We start from the raw sequence: 25,562 nt of genomic DNA on the forward strand, positions 1-25,562 counted from the left end.
TCTTCTAAATAGGCTGAATCCCAGTATGAAAGCACTCACTAGAAACATAATTGTTTCTTTCAGTTCTAAGTACCATGTGTGTATGTACATCCAGATGTGTATAAAATATTTCTAACTTCAAAGAGCCGATTATGCAGATTTTTTTGTGAAAGAAGATAATGCAAGTCTGTTTCTGTGTGCATATGAATCTCATGGTGTGTGAAAATATATGTGTGTGTGTGTCCTTACACACACACATCTACAAAATCTCTGACTTATGAGGGTGCTTTGTTTAAAGCAGCTATTAAAGTGAAAAACTATTTTAATAGCCAACTTTGGCCAGCAAGGAGATTCACCAAGGCAACATAGAAATTTTGCACAAATGAAAGTAGAGTTTCCTTTTCAGAAACCCAATGGTGCTGTATTTCTTTTAGCCCACCTCACTCTACTTACATTTGCTCTGAAATACAAAGCCTTGCTTTGCAGTGTTTGAAGGTTTCCGGAGGGCAACCTAATTTATGGTTATTTTTGTTCTGACCCAAGATCTAGTGAATTTTTTAGTAGAAGTGAAGCTTTGAAAATCCCAGGGGCGATCATAATATTTTGTGGATGGGGTATTTTCACGCAGTCTGTGTTTGTGTGTGATTTGCGTTTCCTGTTAAAACTTCTAGGGAATTTAATAAAGGCATGAGTTACTTGGTATTGCATTACTGATGGTGAGCCTGTTGCAAGATGATGCTGTTTATTTCTGTGCAAATCTGAGGTGCCTAAAACCAGAATTATATAAAGAATATTTAAAGGGAATATTGACATCCACACTTACAGAGGTGTTGGTGCATATAAAGAAATGTTTTTCAGGCATTTTAATGAAAAGGCTGCCTGGGTTTCAGAAATGTTCATCTGTATTTCTCAGCTGACAAGCTACCAGATTGTATTTTTCTCTATAAACTGCAGATTGTCTTCATTTTCAGAATACATATATTCCTCATCTGACATGGCCAAATTCTACTCTTTTTCTGCTTCCAACGCTACCTGATAATTTTTGTGTATCCATGGCAAATCTCACACGCATGAGTTCAATGTCCTTGCTAATAATGCTTATTTTTTCACATATAACATTTGCAGGCAATTTTTCAGGCAATAAATAGATGGCCATATTGCTTGGCAGTGCTCTAGGAGAAAGTCTTGATTTCCTATAAAACTTCATTGTTTTCCTATCTTTTTCAAAATCTGGAGATCTGTATGTGATGTAAAATAGAGAGACGCCTCTTCTGTGAGTGTCTGTAGGCATATGAAATCCATAAGGTGAGACTGTGGAAGCTTACACTATATTGAAAGTACATGGTGTTGTCTTATGAGTCTCTAGGATGTTACGTGTGGTTTCCGTTCCTTTATCTTTAGTGACTTTTGGAGTTTCTGCTAGAGATTTTGCAGTTATTAACTCTTTAACATTTCCTTAAGTGGTTCATCAGGAATTTCTGGAAGATTATTGCTTCTGTTTTCTGCTTTGTATTAAAATACCTAAGCCTCTATTTAGGTTTTTTTATCTGTTTGTTTTTGGTTTTAAAAAAGAGAAAAACAATCCTACCAGTTGTAATTCAGAAGCACTTATGCTTAGATGCTGCTTTCATGGATATGCAACTGAATTAGATGACTGTTGCAGGCACATTTTCCACATAGATGGAGAGAAAAAAGGAGTGTCTGTTAGGATAAAATCAAAATGATATGTCAACATTTTCTAAAACAATGGATGAACTTTCAGCTGTTGACTCTGAGGTTACATCTACAGTTGTCTATGACCATAAACCACAGCAGCTTGAAATGTTTCTGAAATAAAAATTATACACTGATTCTAAAACTGTAGGGTCCCATGTCTCCCATCCTTTCAAAAGTTAATGGTCATGTTGACAGATAGGTATACAGAGACAATTAATATCAATAATAACATTTGTCAGAATCACATGAAATACCCAGAAAACAGAGGAGGAGGCCCAGAATCAGGATCTCTGCCAGGTTTCCCTTGCTCTCCTACCAGTTACATGGCTGCCATCAGCAACCAGCTGCAAGCAGCACATGAGCCTTCTCTGCAGCCCTGGCTGGAGCCTCTTGCACCACTCCAGTCCTGATGTCAAAGGCGCGCCATGCGCTGTGCGGGCTGGTGCGCTGGAACCATTCCTGGCGTGGTGAAGCTTAGCACTGACCACATGCATCGCAGTTAGCCCAAAATCAAGGACTTGGTTTCAACTCTGAGGAATCTTTTTGGGAAGGAAGCCGTGCTTTTTGGAGCAGGAGCTGATATAATACACGAGCAGAGGTTTGTGATTGTCTAAGTTTCAGAATACCCAGCTGGTGTGTGATATCTCACTGGAAGTTTTCTTCAACAGGCAATCCCAGAGATTCTGCAGGATCACGGAAGTATCAAGAAATTTAGATCTCAGAAACATGCACAGAACTTGTGGATGTTCTGTTTGTTACAGGCTGCAGTTATTAAAGAGGGTATTAACATGTGAGCGCAAATGTTATGAATTAGTTTCAAGTTCTTTTGGTATCCAGGTCTTGAGATGAAGTAGGCTGTTAGTGCACTTCTTCAACAGATGTCATTATCATCTGTGGGCATGGCTCTGTGGGATGAAATATTTGGTTCAGAAAAAGTATAGAAATCTTTAATATTAGATTTAACATGTTGTTGTACAAAAAGGCAAATAGGCAAAAAAGGCAGTAAAATACCTCTGGTTTCATCATCTTCTGGCTGCAGTTTGCTCCTTCTACAAGTTGCCAGACAGGGCTATTGCATCCTCACTTTTAACAGTCTTTGAAACTGTTTTGAAACTTTGTAAAGTTAACACTCCTGTTGGGCACAAACTTTGGACTTTTTTTGTGGTAGACTGTAACTAGAAAAGAGGAGTGACCCTAGGGACAGTTAATTATAATAAATTACAAGAAAGCTCTGTTGACCACTGAGGCTAATTGTCGGTTTGTGACTAAAACACAGCACTTGCATTATGTCCTTTTTTGGGTTAAGAAGATAGATGTTTGTGCTTTGAGCATTACTGCCTGCAAATGCAAGAGACAGGCCCTGTTTACTGAGTGAATTCTTGTAAGAGTACCGAATCAGAGGAACTGTTTACAATGCTAATATTTGAAGGAACATGCTCATTGATAAAGAGCAGAATAGAATAGAATTGGAATGCTTTTAAGCAGGAAGCTGATCAGCAGTAAATGAAAGCTGAGGGAGTTGAGTGAATTTGAATGAACATACAGAGCTCTGTGATGCCCAGTATTTTTGCTTAGTAACTTCTCTTTTCTCCAAAAGGATTTATTTTGTCTGCCAGAATTTCCAGTACTGACTGAGCAAAGTTGATTATGCCGCGTAATGGAGCATTGACTAATCAGAGTGAAACTGGGATGTTTGGGAGAGAGTTGTAAAACGTGTGAATTTCTTTCTAATTATTGGAAAGGCCAGCGCCCCATACAAAGAGTGATACAAGACAGAAGCTGCTTGTCTGAGAAATTAAAATTTTCACAAATTCATAGTTAAATAATACTTACTGTGCCTCTGAGTTATGGAAATTCTCTCTGTCATCATTGATGGTCTTTTTGATAGAGGTAGAATCACGGAAATTTGCTGTTAAACTTCCTGAGTTACCGATGTAACTCTCTGTGGTTCGTTTTTGAAATTGTTCTCAGATGCTTCCTCTGTTTAATTACCTCAGATTCCTCAAAAGTTGTGTTATAGGTTGTTCACTGCTTTACATGAATTTGAAAATGTATTTGAGAGACTTATAAAGGAAGTAAGTTACTAATATGATCAGTTTCTCAATTAATTGCCCTTCATTTTGCAAACTTTACAGTTTGCTAAAATCACTGACCAATGGTGAAGTTTGAGAATAATTTAAGGTAACTGCGATATGCTGCATTAAGGACAGAAAAGAGGTAGTGAAATAGATTTTTTGATACTGAAGAATATGAAAAATGTGTTTTCCTTATTGAGAAGCAGTTCAGTGTTTCAGAATTTTCCTTGGATGCTCTTGGATTGTACTTGTTCAGGTCTAAATTAATGGTTTGTCCTGTAAATTGCTGAATGTGCCTAATAGTCTTGTTATCTGTAATCAGGTCTTGCATTGCACAGACTCCGGTCATATGGGTATTGTGTGCTGATGTACAGGTTGGGATGCTGTGTGGACAGGAACATGTTCAAACTAAACTTGTGCTTTTGGTTTAATGAAACCATTTCAGTGCCTTTTTTCAGAAAATATTACTAGTTTTGCTGTTATGGTAGTATGCATTGTCCAGTGTTTTTGAATAACTGTCTTTCTACTCAAATTCTCATTGAGGTGCTAACTCTTAGGGTTTATCTGTGGCATTTTTGTTCCCCAGTAAAATAAGGATTTCATTTACTCCTTTTGGTGAATTTACACACTGGCTTAAATACTGAAAGATAGGTAAGCCATCAGAAATAATAGTGTTGTACACCATATCCAGGCTAACTCAGGCAATGGCTGGGAATAACTCAAAGTTATAAAAGTCTTTAGGAATTCTCAAGTTTACTTATTTGTGTTTCATTAACTCTAAACTTTTCTGTTTCTATTCTATAATAAGTATGTATGCCTAAGTAGTTCAGAGCACTTGTTGTGGTAGGAGTATTTATCTGATATAATTTCACCAGCCTAACTGCTTCCTTCAGCTCTAGTTTCATGTTTCCTACCCCAAAACAGAGGGAAAAGCAACATTTCTAAATTGTAGGTGAAAAGTACTACATAGAATTAGTACAACTGGTTGCTAAGCCAAAGTTAATTAAGTGATAATTAGGTGGTACTGAAGGAGACACCTTCGGATTTATACATTTCTAGGCATTTTAAACTGTTATTCAACTGATATTTCTTCTGAAACTTCATTGTGTGAGCTGTCTCAATATTGCATAGCAAAGACCTTTAAGATCATCAAATCCAACTATTAACCCAGCACCACCACCACGTTCACCATTAAACCATGTCCTCAGGTGTCATATCCACACAGTTTTTGAACACTGCCAGGGATGGTGACTCTACCACTTCCCCGGGCAGCCTGTTCTAGTTTACAGCTTATAAGAGTTACGTATTATTGCTACCTTCATCATTTAACAAAAAAAGTTCTCCTGAACTTGTGAGAAATTCTGCCATACCATTTATTTCAATTTTTGAACCAGATGATATGATTCATCACTGTTACTACGACTACCTGGATTTTTTGCCATGGTAAGCCTTCTCTGTGGTCTGAGTGTATCTTAGAAAAAACTCTAGAATGACACCAAAGGCAGGGAGTTAATATCCATCCAAAAAAGTCTCATACTCCTTTATATATAGGGACATCTTCCAGGCACAAAATAAAGATTTCTGCATTTTTACTGTTTAAATATGCTAATAACGGCTGATGCAAAAGGTAGCGTATTCAGACATTGTAACAAGTTTTCTGGAAAGAGCATTGAGACTGATTCACTTCAGTCACAAATGCTGATCAGGTGCTTGCCATTTTTGTTGCTACTGATAGGACTTAACCTGAGACCTGAGTGCAAAACCTTTACATGTCCAAGAATTTTTATGCCATTGAAGTAACAGAAAATTACTGAGATACCTAATTCGTCTTTAAAAAAATATTACTCTCAGAGCTAAAACAAATACTTTTAAAATGTATTTCAACACATGGATGAATTTTAAACATTAATTTTCAAATTCATTTGAAGGAAGTTAAATTCATATGAAAGTTGCCTGATTTTCAGAGCTACTAATTACTGTTGCTCCTGTTGGTTTCAATGGTATGTCTGTGTACTCGAACACATAAGCTACTAGTGTGAATTCCTGAATTCATTTACACAAATTTGGAAAGCAGTTGTAGCTTGATTTTTCTGTGATAAAACAAAAAGATGATGGATTCAACATGTACGTGCCCAGCTAGCATGTCAGTTCTGCTGTGGTTGCTGTATAGAGTAGGATAACTTGCATAATAATAGTGGTGGGATGGATGAGTGAGAGACTTGCAGTTGATTTTTTTCCATTACAGCTAATTTTAGCAGGTGATTTTGATTTTCTCTGATTTTGAAATAACACAGCAACACAGTATGATAGTTGAAACCTAAGAGTTATATCAACTTACTTAGCAGGACCTCTGTTGTCCAATCAGCTGGTTTTGGTGAAGTTTTATTGTAACAAGATTAAATTAATGTTAGATAAATATAGGTGCCTTATTATTTTCAATTTTGTTTTAACTTCATTCATCTACTTTTCCTGATGTTTTCTCAAAATTTGGCATTAGTTGAAACCACTGCTAAAATGATCATTTGGAAAATGAACACTGACTGATGTTAATAATTCTAATACTGTTTTATAAAAAAGAAAATCTAGTTATGGAGCAAGTAGCCAATTCATGTATCAACAAAAATACACAAAGATGAAACTGGTCAAGTGAATATTTTTATTTATACCTTTGTCATTCATGCAATCAAGTCTTAAGCATGTCCTCATTTTTAGGTCTGTACTATGTTCTTGGTAAGAGTGTAATATTGCACAAATACCCCTACTTGAAATCTTTAGATAGTTCTAGCAATGGAAGTAAAATTTTCTCCAATTTTTCAATGGGCACACTAACCAGTTTGAAGTTACTTTTCTCTTGTAAACTAAACTTTGTTTATGTCTCCATTAAAGACTTCATTCATTTTTGGGACAGTTGAATTAAAGATGTATATGTGAAATAAAACTTCATGATCTTATTTGCCATTGAGAAACAGCAAAGTCATCCATAGAAGAATGGATGTAGAAGTTCATTCTTACTCTTCACAATTGCCGACTAAAGACGAGCTTTGCAAGCCCTGCCTGGGCAGTGTGAGCCATGAGAGGTCCAGCTCTCAGCGCTTGTTCCTGGACAGGCAGCACTTTGCTGCTGCACCCGCAGAACCCTTTAGGTGACTGCTCTTTAGTCTGAAGGAGTGAACAGACTCAGGACTTTAAAAAGCCAAACAAATGAACCGTCACCCAAAACCAAGCCACAAAAAGTCCAACCAACAAACAAAACCATCAATTTATCCAATTCTGTGTAGACTTTTACTTCACTTGCCCTTTCTCCTAGGGTCCTGAGCTATTGTGCCATCACAAACGGCAATGAAAGAACAGGGTTGGACATAAAGAAGTACTAAGGGATGTCTTACTAAGGGGACAGAGAATTCATGGTATTGTAAGACCTGGTGGTTCCTAAGTGAGAGCAATCATAGTGATATTCACTGTAGCTCAGCTTACATTTACTTTTTGCATACCTTTACTAGATTAGTATTTTCTTTACTGAGAGCCAGTGATGTAAATATGGCAGCAGTTACTGTAAATTTTTTAAGACTGTTTGCTGCACAGCTGCAACTAAAAGCAGTTGGAGCCACTCAGTGAACTTCTCTCAAACATTTTTGGAAAGGCCGAAGCAGAGGACGAAATGACCTACCATGACTTTTTGTACTGTGATAAATACATTTTTGTGTTCATGTGTGTGTCTGTGTGACAGTGCCTCAATAAATTATGTACTCAATAAAATTCCATGCCAGCAAATACAGCATGCAGACTTGAAGGGGAATGGGATTTTTGCTCAGCAATATGCACGTTAGAAATACAATAATGGGAATTTATGTTTACATTAATTACAACATGAATATAAATTTCTCTGGGCTCTTTTCTTCTTCATGTGCTATGTGGATTGCTTTTCATCCCTCAAAGTATGGCACAATAAAGACTAGCAATCTCAGTGATGGATGAGAAAAACTGAGTGCAAGGACTTGTCTTTTTCTCAGAGGAATCTTATAGATCCACTGGGTTTTGCTGCACATATAATTTATTTTCATTGTGTACAGTCAAAAAGTCCTATTGTTTTGGTGAAGAGCTCAACCTATGTGGGTGGCAACATCTGTCTCTTAGTAAATAAATATCATATAATATTTTACAGTAATTAATTTCGTCAAAATAGAAGATCATGTCTTTTTGAGGAACACAAAGAGTAAGCAGCAAATGAAACTGGTAGATACTTGTGTCTCTGTCCTATTTGTATCTGTTGGATTAGGTCTCTGTTTTTAATTTGTTGGTTTCTAGAGGAATTTCTGAGTCTAGAGAAGTAGCATCATAGAAATTAGAACTTTTTCCTTTTCTTTTTATGGGAATTATGTACATTTTACAGATGTCTTTTCTTAGACATTATGCAACTCCCTTGCTCTGTGGTTGGTGACTTTTAAAAAGTGGTTTTCACTAGAGAGTTTCTTTTCAATGTTGTACTGGGAGATTCAGCTGCATGTTCTAGCCCTTTGCAGTTAACTCCTGGCCTTATATGATGATCCTCACTGAAGACTTTGTGGACACTTCTGAATGTTTAAAGCAAGATGTTAAGTTGCAGAGAGGTTTCCTATTAAGGAAAAGTGATGTAATGTCAGTGGAACACTGCCAACTTCTCTCTGCTCATTTTATTTATATTAGCTGCATACCAAAGAAAATGCTCCATAAAACACGAGTGAGTGCTCCTTTCTATATTTAGCCAAGCTAATATACTAATACCAGGAGATTATGTTTATATGCAATTGAAAGAATTATAAAAAGATTTGGGAGCATCTTACAGAAATAAAAGAGGTTGAACTTGGGAAAAGTAAATTCTTGATTTGCTCCTGGTGCAAAAAAAAGACGAGGGTATTTTTTTTACATTTGTACTTCCAAGATATGTATTTCTGTGCTGAAAAACAGTGTTTAACATTTTAATTGAACTGTTTTGCTGATTGTTTAGGGAACATAAAGTACAAGGAAGTTAAGTACATTGATCTGAGTCTTTTTAGTCTAGGCACTGCAGATGTCTCACTTTAAACTAATTGGCAAGATTGGTGTGATTAAAACCAAGCTTGACATTCCTGTTGCAGTCTGATCTTCTGGTCTGAAATATTCACATTCCTCTTCATACAGAATATAGTGTGATACTGTGCTTTTTTGACAGGGTTTGAAATCAGTTTGGCCTATCTTTGTTCATCACCTTCCCTGACTTTCTTTAGTACTGCTTTTTAAATGAGTAAATGAGTCTACTTTTAAACTAGTAGTTTTTTTCCCTCCTGGCTTTTGTTCAAGTCTTTGTTCTACAGCTGATGGTGTTGATAAATAATCACAAGATTTCTTCCTGACTCTAACAATGTTACATCATAATGCTGTTAAACAATTTGACCTTTTCTATTAATTCTACTCCTACATGGTGACACTAGCTGGGTGTGGTAGTGTTGGAAGCAAGGATCCTCCCTGATACTAATTCTACCTAAAAGAATATTCCTCAGCAAGAATACTGAATACATTTGTTAATTGATAAATAAGAGCTGTCATACTAGTTAACTAACTCATAATGTATATGGGGAAAAAGGTACTTTAATAAATTAAATGCTAAGTCTTGTGTGGTTGTGAAACCATGTGATGTATTATGAGTTCTTCAGTTGTCTCATGAGCGACTAAGTTGTGGGTGGGAGAAAGAATTTTGGGTTGTGTTATTTTTATCTGCATTACTGAGGATGCATTAAACATGTTATGTATGTTCTGCTTATATCTGAGTTGTCTGTCTTCGTTTTGAAGCCTGTGGTTTATTTGGATGACTTCTAAAATGCTTTTGAGGGAGTCTTCATACATTCTGACGTTTAGCATCAAATTTACACACTCTGAACTGCACCCTGGGGGTTTCCCTGGCTCTCTAGGAGGCTGTACTACTAGTTATGTGAGATGCCAAAGAGGAGTGATGAGAACATTTGCCTATGTATCTCCTTTTGACTAGAAGTATTAGAACAACATGACATCAAACTGAAGGCCAGTAGAAAAAGGCAAGTGATCTTTTAGTCATATCACAAATCAAATATTACTGTTTTACACATCTGGAGCTTGTTTCAGCAATATAAAGCTGTCTAATGTTTAGAAGATTTGAAAATGATTGTGAGATTCTGTTGCTATTTCCAAGTATGCAGATCTCTTCTCATTCATTCTGAGTTATTCATTGGGGAAGTAGATCATGCTGCTAAAAATCATGAGAAAAAATTTTGAGTCAACCAAGGGTCAAAAAACATTTCCTGCAATTATGAATTATATGAAACTAGGACTTTTGCCTTACTGATTCCTCTTAATTTCAGATTAGATTTTAAACATTAGACAAATTTAAATCAAACAAAAAATCTTGAATCATGAGATGCCATTTCTAGTATTAGGCTCTTGCCGGAAAATGTTCTCCCTAGTGTAGAAGATCAGACATAACTAATCTGTGAAGTATTGCCTGGACAGTGTACTGCAAGAATTATGTGCTATCAAAGTTTGTTTCCCCATTTTTTAAACTAAGGCCTTCTGGATTACTGATTATTTAAGTAACTTGAATATTGAAGTCTTGAAATTCATTTGGAAAACTTCAGTCTCTGAAGGTTTATGAAATGTCCAAAAAATGGACAGCTTCAAACAACGCTGCCTTTAGGGCGTGAGAATGTAATTAGTATGGTAAGTCTGAGTGCATGGACTCATTACAGTCTTGGCGTGAGAAAGAGGATGACTGTAGGGGAATGGACTTGTTTTCCTTCAAACAGAAATACTAAGCAGCAAAATCTTTCTGCAGTTCTAGGTGCACACTTTCCCTGATATATAGCACAACTAGTTGGAGAACTTGAATGTCCTTTATTTTGTACCTTTATGACAAAAACTACCGAATTTTAAAAATATTTTTGGTTTTTTATAGATTTTTGGTTTTTTACTTATTTTTCTGCATATTTTATATGATTTGTCTAATCAATGCTTTTGTTATTGTGTATACTTTCATTGAGTGCTGTGCTTGAGGTTTCTACCTGAAACAGGATAGAACTAGGAGGATCCTTCAAGTGAGAAACAAGGTCAATGTACTGTGTAAATTTTATTTGTGGCTACAGAGTAGCTTAAGTAAACTGGCCCAGAGACACAAGGGTCATGCAGGTTTAAACACATCAAATAACTTTCCTTGAGTTCATGGTAGAAAACTGTAGTAGGTGAGGTTATTTTAGACCAGTGTTTTCCCAAGAATGAATCATGGTTTTCCAGAGAATGAAGCATGGTTTTCCAGAGAAGCTAGAATATGCAGTGAGATAGAGGGTAAAGTCATGAATTTTGGTACACCCTAGGCAGGCCTTCTGAAGCTCACATGGGGTGGTGAAGATGTGCTGGTAGCCCAAGGGAAGAGGCAGGGAGGCAGATGAGAAGGCAGACCAGCATTATACCAGGATCTGAGTGTTGCTGAGAGGATCAGGATCATGTGGAAATTCATAGTGAAAAAAGGAAGAACCGTATGATCCCGAGTGATGCTGACTTTAGTGTTTCCAATATTGTTATTGTCAATATCCTTCTGTTGCTGAAGTTACATGGAAGTCCTAAATTACATATTTTGTATGAAACTATTGGTCAATTATCAAAGCACAGCCTGATTTTTCCCTTTCTCTATCTCAGCAGTTTTTGAAGTAAATTACACTTGGAGTCCAAGCTGTTGTGATACTTGTAGAGAAGTATCACAACAGCTTGGACTCCAAGTGTAATTTACTTCATGTTGGATTAATTAATGAATAAGTAATAATAATTAATAAGTAATTTACTACAATGTTGGATTAATTGTGAGAGATATGTATTGCGGTTTCTACATCTTCCTAGTACTTAGAATGATAGAAACAAAGCATGGATTACTTTTTTCTAATTTCAGTTTACTAACAGTGATTTACCAATAGTTTCCAAATGTAATTTTAGTAGTCTACTTATGTGAAGGAAACAATTTATATATAGAATTGTGTAACAGTTTGGGTTGGAGGGGACCTTAAAGAATATTTAGTTTCAACCTTCCTGCTGTGGGCAGGAATAAAGTACATATACAATTCAATGTAAAAACCTTTTACAACAGGGACAATAAGGGCAAAACAAACTGCTGTTGGTCAAGATAAACTACATGAACTTTACTATAGGAGTAGGTAAACCACTCTTCTTGTCATCCATTCTGGAATGTTCATTTTAACATAAATCTTATCCTAATAAATATGGAAAAATATAACTTGGAACCCTTAAATCTGACAAGTGCTGTTTCTAGTATTCTTTCTGAGAGAGTGTCCAGCTCCGGGCTAAGAAGGTGCATGAGTCATCAAAATACTGAGTCCATAAAGAAAGAATCTTCATAATTGTCAGACAAAATGGTTTTAAATCCTGAGAAATACACTTTGTAACTAGCTTTATACAAACTACTCTGTGATCAGACTGATAGCAAAAAAGACATGTTTGTTTTGTCTGGGAGGTTTTTACTGCAGGGCAGATGGGAGGAGTGGAATTGATTTCTAGAGGTCAGCTGCAGGCAATCAAATAGGAAAATCTGTACAACAACATAGAAATAGTAAAATTGCTAACTAGGATAAGTCAATACATTGTCTCTGAGTATGTAAATGTTAAATAATATGCAAGATACCCTATTTTTGACATATATTACACATCAGTATGTTGTACACTTTGAAACTGTAAAGAAATCCTATAAAGAAAACCCTGTAAATCAAATAAAATAATTTTCAGTGTATTTGTTTAGAAAGAGATGTGTTTGACTTACCAGAAATTGACAGACAAAATATAAAGCCAGAACCTCTTGTGGGATACACACCTAGTTTTAAAAGCCTCTTAGATTGTATGGTTTGACCATCACTCCATGGTAGTTTATTCTATGTATAGCTTACATTAGCAAATAGTGCACGGAAACAAGGGTGGCTCCATAGAGTGAAGAAACATGCTGAGGGTGTTGTATCTGCACGCTTCAGGGTCACTGAGCTTTGGGATTTTTGTTTTTCCTTTTGGACTAGCTCTAGTCTCTTCCATGGATTCATAAGTGGCTCGGCTTGGTTAGTTCATTTCACCTGATAGGAAAGGAGTTCATGTTCTCGAGAGGCTTCTCATGGATGCAAACCAGAGAAAAAGGAAGTGGGAAATGGTTGGAAATTTGTTTCAAATGCACATTTCTGACCCAAGCAAAAACTCAAATGCAGATATGTCCTTACAGTTCCCTTAGGAGAAGTGTCAGGTTCCTTGTTTTTGGCTACTCACCATGCTGGTCACAATTTCATTTGGGAAGAAATGAAATATAGTTCTTCCTTTTGTTTTCTCTGTATAAGATGTCTGGCTGCTTTCACTGGGAGCTAAGCAAGATTCAGAACAATTTTAGGGAAGGAACCAGCCATTCATACTCATTGTTATAGACAAATGTTTATCATCACATGTTTGCCTGTATGATTCCTTCTATTTTATGTGATTATACATCACTTAAGGTGCAGCTTAATTCAGAGAAGAAGTCTTTACTAGATGTCTCCCATACTCAAGGTTGTTTGCTGTAGTAAAAAACAAATAGTACCTGAAGTGAATCATCTTTATGGAATGTATTTTCACTCTGAAGTACAAAAGAAATTATTTGCTCTGCCATTTATGAATAAGGTATTCCATTTAAGCTTTCCAGAACAATATACTGTACACTTAGCTAGCAGTTTTAAAATAAAAATCTCACCATTACATTACTATATCTCTTTATGAGCAAAATTCTGTTTAAAATTATGTGTTGCCATTGCAAAAAGCTAATTCAGGTTGTATGTTGGTGTCCAAATTCATGTAACAACAGTATGCATTGTTTCTATTTTTGGTGACAAGGAATGTAATTAGTACTGGTCAGGTCTATTTAAGTGTTCAGGCGCATAATATGTTCTGACTACTTAAAAGCAGGTTTTGACTGCAGTGACATCTGTGTACTGTAGGTGGATTTTGCCTCTGCTTAGTAATACTGCTGAAACCTTTTTTTTTTTGTTTGTTTTAGCCAAGCAGTGGGGAAATTATGTTTACAATACCCTTGCAAAAAGTAGCATCCCTTCATATCTGAGGGTGCTTTAGCAACATTTTGGGTATCATCATTTTTCTTGTCTCCTTATACATCAGGGTTGACACCTTTCAAAAAACAAACAAAAAAGTTCAGCCTCCAAACTTGCAGTTCTGAATTACATGTCTGGCTAGATAAGGTGTGACAGTGCCCTGTAAATTATTTTATTTTGGGGGATATAGCATCTTCTGCTGTACCAAGCCTAAGTTATAATTGTGTTAGGATTGTATTGGTTGGATAAATGTCACAAAATTTCTGGGCAATGCTGCGATGTTATTTTCAGTTTCCAATGCTCCTGACTACAGGGCTGAAAGATTTTTACTGTCTTTAGCAGTTGGTTTTACTTGGTGGTACATCTCCTTCTTCCATAAAAGTTAGTGTATGTTTTTGATGGGCTTGTTTTGTGTGCACAGAAGGACTTCAGGAAGAATGGTATAGCACTAAACTCTTATGGCATTAAGATGGGGCTGACACCTAAAGTCTATCATATGTTGTTGTAATGGAATTGCAGAAGTATATAATTATTTCATTTAAATACCAGTTCGTATGTATTTATTTCATTTTCAGTTGTTCCTTTTCATATGGTGGTTTAAGAATAGGGTGCCTCCACTAAGTTTCATAAACTACTGATGTGTCAGCTGGTAATATCCCAGCTTTACATGAGGCAGCTACCTGCTCAAATATCAGACCTGTTTGTGAATACAGAGTAGCTGATAATAGGGCCTAGAACTTAGGTTCTAAAAGCACCTTAGTTTTGTGAGTATTTTTAATAGAGTGTTGAAATTTTAATTTTCCTAAAACACATTGTGCAACTGTGTGCTCCCTTTAATGGCAGAACACGCAGTAGCTACTCAGTTTTTATCCCTTTTTAGTATATTATCCATTCTTCCTCACAAAGAAAATCTCTTTCAATAGTACAAAGCAGTCATCTTTATATGTAACCCAAAGAACACACTTGACAGATACTGGAATGTTAATATTGAAGACCTGGAAATTCAATTTTAAGCCCACTGTAACAGTTATTGAGTGGCATAAAAATAAGCAAATCTCCCAACTCTGGTGATCAGTAGTAATAAGATGTGATGATTTATACAGCATCTTGTTAATCAAATATATTAAATTTAAAATAAATATGTGAATTAAAAAAGACAACTGTGCATGTATTGTTCCAGTGAGATAGTACTACATCTTTTTCTTCTGTTCACTTTTGGTTTTAGGCTAACACAGTTTTTCATACTTAGATTTTTTTCCAATCCATATTTTCTTTGAATATATACCAGTCAGCACAGAACATAATTTAGTATAGCATAACCAGAGTCAGAAGACCTCTTTTTCTGTTTGCAGGCCAGTTCATTCCTGCATTCCAATAAATTATTTCCTACACTTTGGGCTGATTCAGCTGATTGGAACCTGCATTGTAATTAATAACATAACACTTTTAGCTTCCTTTCTCAGTAAAACCTGTTGCCTGTGTAATATTTTACCTGTTATATCTGTCACTGGATAGCCTGTGCATTAGTTGTGCAACAACAATTGAATACCCAAGCCTGACAGGTTTTTGACTACCAGACTAATTCTTATGATCTAACCCTACCAGAGATATGAAGTTTAGCATTTTTACTAAAGCTGTATTGTATCTTTATGACTTTTGGGAAAATGAACGTGCACAAGAGCACCATTTCCTCTCTTTCTGTACCCAAGCTAAATGTGTTATCTCACTGGTGCATGTTTTGAAAAATGTCCCCGCCGTGGTATTGAGGGGTAAAAAATGGTTCCTGTCTCTGAAAGAATGGCTCGTGTTTGCTGAATACTGGCACCCTCTCCACTTTTGGTTTCCTTAGCACAGAAATTACCTTGATGTGTTTGACAGATAACCAATCCAGAGTGGAAAATGGGCACAGCTACAACTGCCACGTTTTAGGATAGATAGAAAGGTTTTTAGCAGCCAAATTACAGCAGGACTTCCTTACAAAAGAGTACACAAACAATGCAGATGGTTTACACTTCTCATCTGGGTGTATGAAGTTTCTTAGATGAAAAGTTAAGCTCAGCTTCACAATGTGCTCATAACACAGTCCCTGTGTTAGTTCTTGCACCGTATTTCTTCTTCTAGGAGTGTATTAGCTTCCATTGAAACTAATTATAAATGCTCTTGTATATCAACCTGAAATACAGAAAATATTTCTGTAAATCTGCATTTTCAGATTGTTAAGCTTTGAAGGGAAGGTAATAAAAATGTTAAAGTGTTGCAGCTGCTGGAGTTGGTTCCTAGTTACAGTTCTTCATCAAGCTACCCAGCGTGAGGTTTAAATTGTAATGACAACCTGCATCCTCCCTGTAATGTTAGAATAGACAAAACATACCTCTGAATATTTTCCTGCTAGAACCCAAACTGGTGCTGGTTTCTGTGTGTTGTTGTTGTTGTTATTCCTCCATCCTGTCCCCTCCATCACCTGTCTCCCCCTCCATTTTTATTTTAACTGATAATTCTAGTCGTAGTAATGTAAGACTAATTCTAGTCTTACATAAATATGAACCCCTGCAGCATTTAAAACAGTCCCTTTTTTTTTTTTCCTCCCACAATCTAAGGGACTGTTCAGTCTCATAAAACCTAAAAGTTGTCTAAATTCATTTGTATTGATACAGTCTGGAGGCTGTGTGTTGGATACATAGCAGTTCTTGTCAAAAGAGGCAACTATTCTCCCTTTACTTCACATTCTTGCCTTGACATATATGTAGATCTTTAACATTTCTAAAAATAAGCAAATATTTATTCAGTGGATATTTCAGTCTGAGTTACTTTTGTATTCTGAGTATTTCTTTTCAGTACATCTGGTAATTAATTTAGTGGCAGATTAATTTAGGATTTGGGTGTTTTCATTTTTAACAACTCAGTAATCGGTAAGTTTGGTGGAAAAATTTAAATAGTATTAGGAATTTTGTCAAGAGTAGAATTCCAGGTATCAGAGTTTGCTATCACATTTTGGATAAGTTGGTATGTATATTTTAGTCTCTTAAATAGTAGCTCTCAGAAGTAGTTAAGAAAATTACTAATTTTCAACAGGTACTATATCAGCAAAATGCCCGTGTTGTACTTGTAGAAAGCAAATTAAATGTCTTTAAGAGCTACCTGGCAGATCTGTCCTAACAGCTGCTGGGAACCACAGATGCAGAAGCAGATATCCAGTTTGGCTGCCAGGAGCTAGAAAGATATAAATATATGTGATACATTCCAATTTTAATAAATTTAAAAATTATGGAAACAATTCATCCTGGTATTTATTGTATAAATACCAAAGTTTAGAGATAAATATTTCTAAATGTACACATACACAAAATTCATCTATACATAGAGAGCTGCTGACATTGAACTCAGTGAGAAGAGCCCCTGCCATTTGATACAGTGTGATAGTGAGTGTCTCCCTTTTGGTAGAGCTCTGGCATAATTCTGAAGCAATAGTATTGAGTTAGAAGCTAGATCTTCTTTGGAAAGTAGACTTTATGGAGATGAGTAGTTGTTACCCCAAATATACAGGCATTTTCTGACATTGTTTTTGAAGCTTAACATAGAAAAATAGCTCAACATTTTTAAATTGTGCTTAATTCTGATAATTTTTCATTTAAGATATTCCTGTACCTTCGTTTCAGTGGTATGTTTTGTATATTTCTGTAGAACTGCGCCATCTGTTTCTCAAAAAGCAGGTCACTGATAGGATTGTGAAGGGGCTGATCTGCTTTTGCTCAGGAATGACTTGAGGCAAAAGGGAGCTCGTTATTCTTCCACAACCTGAGATAAATAGGACTCTTTCTTTCAAACAAAAATTGCCTTTCTTTGTCCGTTTTCCGTTTTATTTTATTGAGATCAGGGGGACAAAATTTGGAATTTTAAAATGCTATAGAAAACATCACTTAGTCTTGGTTCTTTACCTGTGGTCATTTATTTCCATTTACTTTGTGTACTGTGTTGTAAAACACTGACTAAATTTCAATGTCCTTGCATACTTCATGGTAGGCATAACTCAGTAGGGTTCATTTCATATACAAAGGCTTCAAGGCTACAACAGCATTTCTCTTTCTTTTGGGAACTTCTGCTTCCAAGAGAGGTAGTTTGGATAGAAGGGCTTCCATATGAACTTTTGTGTTCAAAGGTACACAAAGTTGATGATTAAACTGCCAACAGTAAGATGCTTCCCAGAAGAAGGACATTGTTTCTCTAAATAAGCTTTGTAATGTAAGATAAAAGTAAAGCTCTTACATACCATAATACTGGGAATATGTGAATGAGCCTAGAACAGAGGTTAAGTTTGAAGGATGTACTGCATTCCTGGGAATGCCATCTGCTGTAATGTTATCTGCAATTCAGTAGCCAGGTCTTGTTGAGACTTGGAGAGGTGTGCAACTACTACCTGTGTCGCTCCTTTACTCCACTCTGTTCAGGCACTTAAGAGTTGCAGTTCCTGATGGGGGTTGTTACCAGTTTAATTCTCAGTCACATACTGCTCTGTTTTCAAAGCAATGTGATGCAGAGGTTATCAGGAAGAAAAAACATTATGAAAATGGGACAAAAATATGAACCAGCCTATTGTAACTTAAACCAAGTGCATACCTCAAAACATGATTTCTCAAGTAGCTATTAAACTGTGGTGTACATATTGGCAACCATTGTTGTCCTCCAAGAAACCTAATGTCTCATGTCCCTACTCTTTGCTTTTGACATCTGTTTTCAAATGTTTCTGGCTATCCCTTAGCTCTGAAAGTCATCACCTTACTGAGCATGTTCTGAGTGCCCAGTACCAAACCCATGCATGGAGCTGCTCTCACAGGCAGCATGGCTCAGAAACCTCACCTCTGTTGTAACTGATGTCTGCTTTCATTAACATCTTACTGCCTTGCTGCTTGCATTTTGGAACTTTCTTAGCATACCTATCAGATCATCTGAAAATGTACTTTAATATCTTGGTTAATAGTACCTGGTATTGGAAAAACATTATGAATTCTAAAGCAGAACTTTTGAACATATTTATGTAGTACTAGGCCTGCTTTTCAGTGAGTTGATGGAGTTTCTCAGTATTCATTTTACCCTAGCTATGATTTTTTTTCTAATTACTTACCTTTATCATTTACTGATTGAATTTGCTAAGAAAGGACTTTTATATGCTCATTCTTATATTGTTATAATTAATTATTTGGCAAAATAAAAAATTCCACATGAGAAAATAAGTTTATGCTCTATTGTTTAGACAAGCTTAATGTGTTTCCTGAATGCATGTGTGCCCTTTAAAATTACAAAACATATTTCAACTAATTGGAAAGAGGATGTAATTACAATTAAATTAGTTTTCCTTGTAATCTCATCCAAAAACCAAACTCTTTTAATTCCCTTCTTTGTTTCCCTACTAATGAGAAATTAATAATTTTCATAATTTTGGCAGCTGGGCTCTCCCTGCCTTTGTCACAGCAGAGGATCTACCTATGTAGAACTTCCACCACTGATGGTGTCATTCCAAAGAAACACTGGTGAATTGTTATTGTTTCCTCTCCTTTTCTCCTTCATAATGACACATCTCTAGAATACCTCTCCTCAAGAAAATAATATGGCAGTATCTGATGTTAAAATAATAGCTCTGAGGTAGAGAACATGCCTTTGCAGACAAGGATTGTGCACTTTTACAACTGGCTTGAAAATTTACTCTAAGCTGATCTTTGTGGGTTTTTTACCCCATAGACTGATGTGATAATGGTTGTGTTTGCATGCTATTTTATAAGCAAACAAACACTTAATTTAGGTGGATTCTAAGCTGACCAACAGCTGTTCAACCTGAATCAGTACTGTCCTGAGCTAATAAACCCTGATTTACAGGCATGCATATTCCTGCAGCCTCAAGTCAAGCTTAGTGGGAGAGCTGAGCAACCTCATTTTTGCCTGTCACCCTTTTGTAGAGATACCCAGAATCTGGTCTCTGGCTGTGCCTGGCAGGGTCAGCAGCAGTGCAGGGCAGCGCTGCAGTGCTGCACTTGCATTGACAGCGCCATAGATGGGCATTTGTGGGATGCTGCTGGCCGGGCGCAGCGCCATGTGACTTGGCAAATGCAAATAAAAAGGTCTCAAGACATGGCACTCCTACTTGCTTTCAGCACTTGTTGGATAAACATAGTAGTGTTGGAGACAGCTAAGTTTCTTCTATATTCAACACCTCATTTACAATGCTAAATTGTCCCCTTTTTTGTTTTTTACCTTAGTCTGTCTGTAATAAATTAATTAAAAATTGAGGATGATTATGATGAAAAATAAAATAACTAAGAGGTATTGGACAGTAGGTCTGCAAATATTCAGGCCAAAGATGCAGAAGGAGGTGAAAGTAGTAATCTTACAGGGTTTTCTCTGTCCAGCCAGAAGTGACCAGAACTGTTGCTGTCATCAACTAAACAAGTCAAATGTCGACGGGAACTAAAATTCTGTTGTTTTAACTGATTTAAATAAAGATGAATGTTAAGTAATTTCACAAAAATAGAATAAGTTTCAGCCGGCATCCTGTGGAGTGAAAAGTCGAACTGATAGGGATTAAGAATCTCTATTATCAACATTAAAAAATTAATTATAAAATTTAGAAAGTGAACTGTAACTTTCAAATGTTCCTGTTGCTAATTTAAGTTAAAAAGTTAATCTCCTTTTAAGTGCTGCAATTTGTGTTGTTAGTGAGACATTGCTAGAATTGAACCATCTTTACAACAACAATACCAAAGAAAGGCAACTGTTAAGTATAAGTTACTCATTTTTCAGTTTTCTGCCCTAAAACAGCTTGCTCCCCTTTTTCTTATCTAAGCAATCTCCTTTGGCCAGAGATAAGCAGAATTATTGTCAGAAAACATTTTCTGGGAAATGTAGATGGTTGGAATATCAAAATTAATCTTCAAGTGGAAAATATTATGTTATTACCATTTGTAATTTTGTTGCTATCAACAAAAGTATATTGTTGTGCCAGAATCATACATTCATATGCCATGCATTAGGCAAACTGCTTCTAAAATGTCTGCTTAGATGACCTAAATTATATATAAACAGTGACATACTTGTATACAATAAAGTATTTATATATTAAATATACAGAAAAGTTATATGTGCATATGCTGAAACTTTGTGGATATTTGGAGTATTGAGATAAGGGTATGTTTTCCAGCTGAAAAAGGACAATTTCAAGCAAGCTAGTCTGATGTATTGTCACATGATAATAGACCACAGTTAATTTTGAGCTTAATGTCTTTCAAATAGCTGTATTGAGACCAAAAAACCCCCCAGTTCTGATTTGCCCCAGTGCTGAACATTTTACTTTTTTCTTTCAGTTTTTCCCCTTAATTAAGAGTTCTGAGTGCTCCTGAATATTAACTTTTTTAGTCTCTATTCTTCTTCCAGTGAATTTCTGAATTTCTAAATTAAATTCTTACTTCCATTTGAGCTGATACTATTGCAATGCCTCAGAACTATATGAAGTATCTACTAAGATTCATCTCAGGACCTACAGTTGAAAATAAAACTGGGGAGAAAAAGTGGGACTAAAGACCTGGGGAAGCTCAGTTCACAGCTTCCCTAGGTCACAGATGTTTCTCAGAAGTCTTTGCTCATCTACATACATGGATGGTTCTAACACAGAAGTTGGTCCCTTGTCTCCAAGTACTTCATTAAAAGTATGATTGTAATTAGGTCTGTCTGATTGGCCCACAGAGGCTACAACAGAAATTCAGCTACGGCTGAAGTTTTTACTGGGTAAATATTTCAGCCTTATCATTGAAAGGGGGCCGTTGGAAAAAAAAATCACACGAATCAAAAAGAAAGAGTTTCAGTATTTTTACCTTGAATTCCATTATCTGCATTGTGCCTTTAAAATATCCTAAGTGCTTCACATTGCCATATAATTTACCTTTTTGAAGAATTGATGACTCTGTTAAATTCTATTATGCATACCCTTTTTCCTTCATCTTGAGGACATAAAAATGGACTTTTGTAGCCATGTGTTAACTAACTCTGAAGAAGTGGGGCTATTCAACATATGTAAATGCTTTAAACTTTCCCCCTCTTTCAATTTTCCTGGACTCTAGACCAGTGGAAGTTTTACCTCCTCTCCAGCCAGAATTGCATGTCTGATCATCTTTTTGTCTATTTTTCCTTCCCGCAGGGACCCCCAAAAAATACAGCAGCTGCAGAACCAAATTCGTCTGGAACAAGAAAGTGGACAGTGGTATCGTCACCAACAGCAACCTGATCATCAGCACCCTCCCTCTTCTCCTTCCTTTCCTCCTCCCCCCTCCTTCCAGGAGCTTGAGTCCAGCCAGTCTGCCACCTCTCCTGTGCCAATGAGTATTCTTAACTCTCATACTTCCCCAACCATGCAGTCTTCCAGCTCCTTCAACTATGCTCGGCCTAAGCAGTTCATTGCTGCCCAGAACATCAGCCCTGCTTCAGGTTATGTGACTCCATCTTCTGGGTCATCCACATCTAGCCTTCCTTCTCCTATGTCTCCAACTGCTTCTCAGAAACAGTTTGGGAGAGTGCCAGTTCCTCCCTTCTCTCAGCAGTTTGCTCCAGAAGGGGAATATGCCTGGTCTCCTTCTTCTCCATCCCCTCCACCCCCACCTCCACCTGTCTTTAGTCCAACAGCAACATATCCAGTGTGTGATTCCTTTCCACTTCCACCTCCTCCACCCCCTCCTCTTCCTTCACTTTCTTCACCTTCCCACAGCCTGTCTCCAACTCCAAGATTTCCTAATTCCAGCCAGTCTCCAGCAGCTTTTCTCAGCTCCATGCTGCCATCCCAGCCACCACCCGTTTCTGTCAACGCATTAGGCCTCCCGAAAGGAGTGACGCCTCCGTAAGTATCTGCTGATGAGCTCCTTGCTGTACTGCAGATTGTAATGAAGATTATTGCACTTGCTTCATTTGTACTTTTCTAGGGTCCTTTGCTGTTAGCAGTTATCTGAGAGGGAGAGATGTGTGAATAAATTGCAAGTGCTTCTGTGCTAGAGATGTGAGATAGTTTTTTAACCCTCACAGAAGTGAGATTCTGAAAGAGCCCTACAGTAGGAGCACAAAACATGAGAAGCTGAAGCCTTAAACTGGAGTTTGAGAAAATGTGAAAGCAGGAGCAAAAGGCTCTGCAGGCCCAGGGCAGTGAAAGGAGATCCAAGAAAACTCTTCTCATGGCCCAGTTCTTTTAAAGTCACTTATTCAGTGATATTTGCAGTTTCTGTTCCTATTACATCTGCAGATAGAGAAATTTCAAGTAAAGAGTATATCTTTCAGAAGTCTGTATAGCTTTGTGATACTGAAAATACAAGGTGTTAAAGTATATATCTGATAACAAAGTGGTCATAACAGTTCATTGGCTTCGGCTAGAGATTTTGTTCTGAGGAAGTTTGGGAAAGTGTTTAGGGAAGGATTTAAAATAGCAGTGCATAAAAACAAACAGAATCCCTATCCCTGACAACTCTGCACACTTATTGTCCCCTTTTGTCTTCTCTAAAGGCCAAAAGAGTATTTTGGAGCATGTCAGCTCCCATCATCAGTTTTTCTTTCTGCTGGCACTAGACTCTCATTCCATCCTTAGAGAACAAAGAGACATGCTGAAGAACAAAAATGAGAATAGCTGTATCCAAGGCTTATTTATAACTTTGTTCAGAAGTTTGTCTAAACATATCTACAGTATCTAGGTGACTTGCTCAGCTACATACTGTTGCAGTGGGATATTCTGTTATTTCAATCCAAGATATGAAAAGAAAGAGAAAGATGAAAGAGGACAGATATCTAAGTAATAAGTCATGTATTATCTGTTTTAAAAAGCATTTCTTTATCTCGATTTATTTCATACAGCTCATTATGGAGTCTGGCTATGAAACATTCGTAGGAGAAAAATTAATAAATAGTGCAATTTGCCCTTGCAGTCATCATAGTTGTGATTTTCTGTCTTACTGTGTCCTTTGCACTGGCTGAATTTTACTGTTGATACTGAGCACTGAAAATTGCATGATTAATTTACTGATATCTTGACCAGTAAGCATAGCCCACTGAAGCCTGCTATTACCCTTGATTTTCCAAGAAAGGATTCTAGTCCAGCTATACAGCTCTGACAAGGGCTGGATTCATTTTTGAGCTCACCTCTGTTTGCTGTGAGGGTAATAGCAGCAGCTTGAGCCTCTGCTGTGTCCCTCTTTCCCTTTTACTCTGTGCTTATGGATACATGTTCTCTCTTGAAGCATTAGTTGTGTTCTTCCTCATTCCCTTTGATCTTTGGACAGAGAAACAACTCTGCCAAGATTCTTGCCCCTTCACCATGCCCCTCACTTCCCCAAGTGCAGCAGCTAGTCTGGGTAGGCACATGATGGTGTGTCTATCTATATTCCTCCTTCCCCCACCCCAATAAGGCAGCAACCTCAGGGTCTGAGCTGAGGATGAGGTAGTTGGCTGTTTTTCTGCATTCCCTCGGGAAATAAAGTCCAGATGGGAGCTGGATCGTTTTAACTATACTGAATGTATGTGTGTATAATTTATGTGTATATATATATATGTGTGTGTGTGTGTGTATATACATACACAGTGAGCATTTGTCATCTGAATTATAACATTAAAACATGGTAAAATATGTACTGTGTGATGCAGAAAAGCCATAATCTATTGTTATATATCTTTGTTGCCAATTTTTCCCTGGCTTCTTCTTTTTCATGCTACTGTGTAGGTTAATGTCTGGTGTGTCTTGCTGAGTAAATTACTTTGTTTCCCGTAATTCTAATACCACTCCTGAGCAGTTCTTCCCCTGGCCTCCATTTCCCCCTCAGCTTTAGGCCTCTTCTGCTTTGTGCTATAGCCTCAATTCTTTTTTTGGCCCCTTTAACTTTTTGCTTCTTTTCCTTTGTCTTTTGCTGCATCCTCACAAGTTCTCTTCAGCACATTTGTCTATCCGAGACATAGTTTCTGAGCTTCACACGCTATTCCATAACTTCGGCCTGTAGTGTCACCATTTTGCCATGATCTCCAAGATCTGTTGTTTGAAAATTATGATGCTGTTTCCTGACAGTGTGGTTTACGGACTGGGTACAAGAAATAAATTGTTGGATTCAAAGTTTTGCTCAGCAGCTGAAGTACTAGTCAAGCCATTTATCTTCAAAGACTTTGTCATTGCTAAATCTTGCCACAACCACAGATCTGCTCCTCAAAAGCAGAACTTGGTAGGCATATTTTTTTTCAGTTTTGTGTTGTGGTAGGAGCAGAATAAAGGTTAAGTAATAAACATTGCAGGTGCAGGCAGTTGTTTTTGGAAAAGGTCAAAGGCAGCACCAGTAAAGTTCTCTGTGGCTGTATACAAGCCAATAGTCTTTGTTACTCCTCTTGGAGTCAAACCTTCATTAGCTTTCTTTGGTCATTTCCTTTCCCATGCATGTATCATATTTTTTCTACTGAAAAGAGAAATCTATCCAAGCAGATGCAGGACAAACCAAGAGGAGCTAAAAGTTTTGGCCCAGTCCCAGAGAGATGACATCATTGGCATAATGCAATGAGTCCTGGGACTGGTGTGCCATGAAGGATGGTTACAGGCTCTTCAGGGGGGATAGGCAGGGCAGGAGAGACAGGGAAGTTGGCACTGTATGTAATAGAGGGTCTGGAATGAATGGTGCCTACAGTTGGCAATGGCATG

General features: G+C 37.0%; 1 protein-coding gene across 6 annotated transcripts in view; it reads left to right on the forward strand.

Moving 5' to 3' along the window:
- The window catches only part of PALLD (palladin, cytoskeletal associated protein), a 187,390-nt gene that overhangs the window by 125,793 nt on the left and 36,035 nt on the right, over positions 1-25,562 (forward strand). For 4 of the 6 annotated variants that reach the window (XM_059469795.1, XM_059469796.1, XM_059469797.1 and 1 more), the window contains one exon: positions 22,053-22,745. In XM_059469795.1, the coding sequence (XP_059325778.1) occupies positions 22,053-22,745 (693 nt within the window). The remainder of the gene's footprint in view (positions 1-22,052; positions 22,746-25,562) is intronic. The other 2 variants (XM_059469798.1, XM_059469800.1) reach the window with 1 other exon arrangement.

This window comes from Ammospiza nelsoni, chromosome 4, assembly GCF_027579445.1.
Source record: "Ammospiza nelsoni isolate bAmmNel1 chromosome 4, bAmmNel1.pri, whole genome shotgun sequence".
In the NCBI taxonomy this organism is placed as follows: Eukaryota; Metazoa; Chordata; class Aves; order Passeriformes; family Passerellidae; genus Ammospiza; species Ammospiza nelsoni.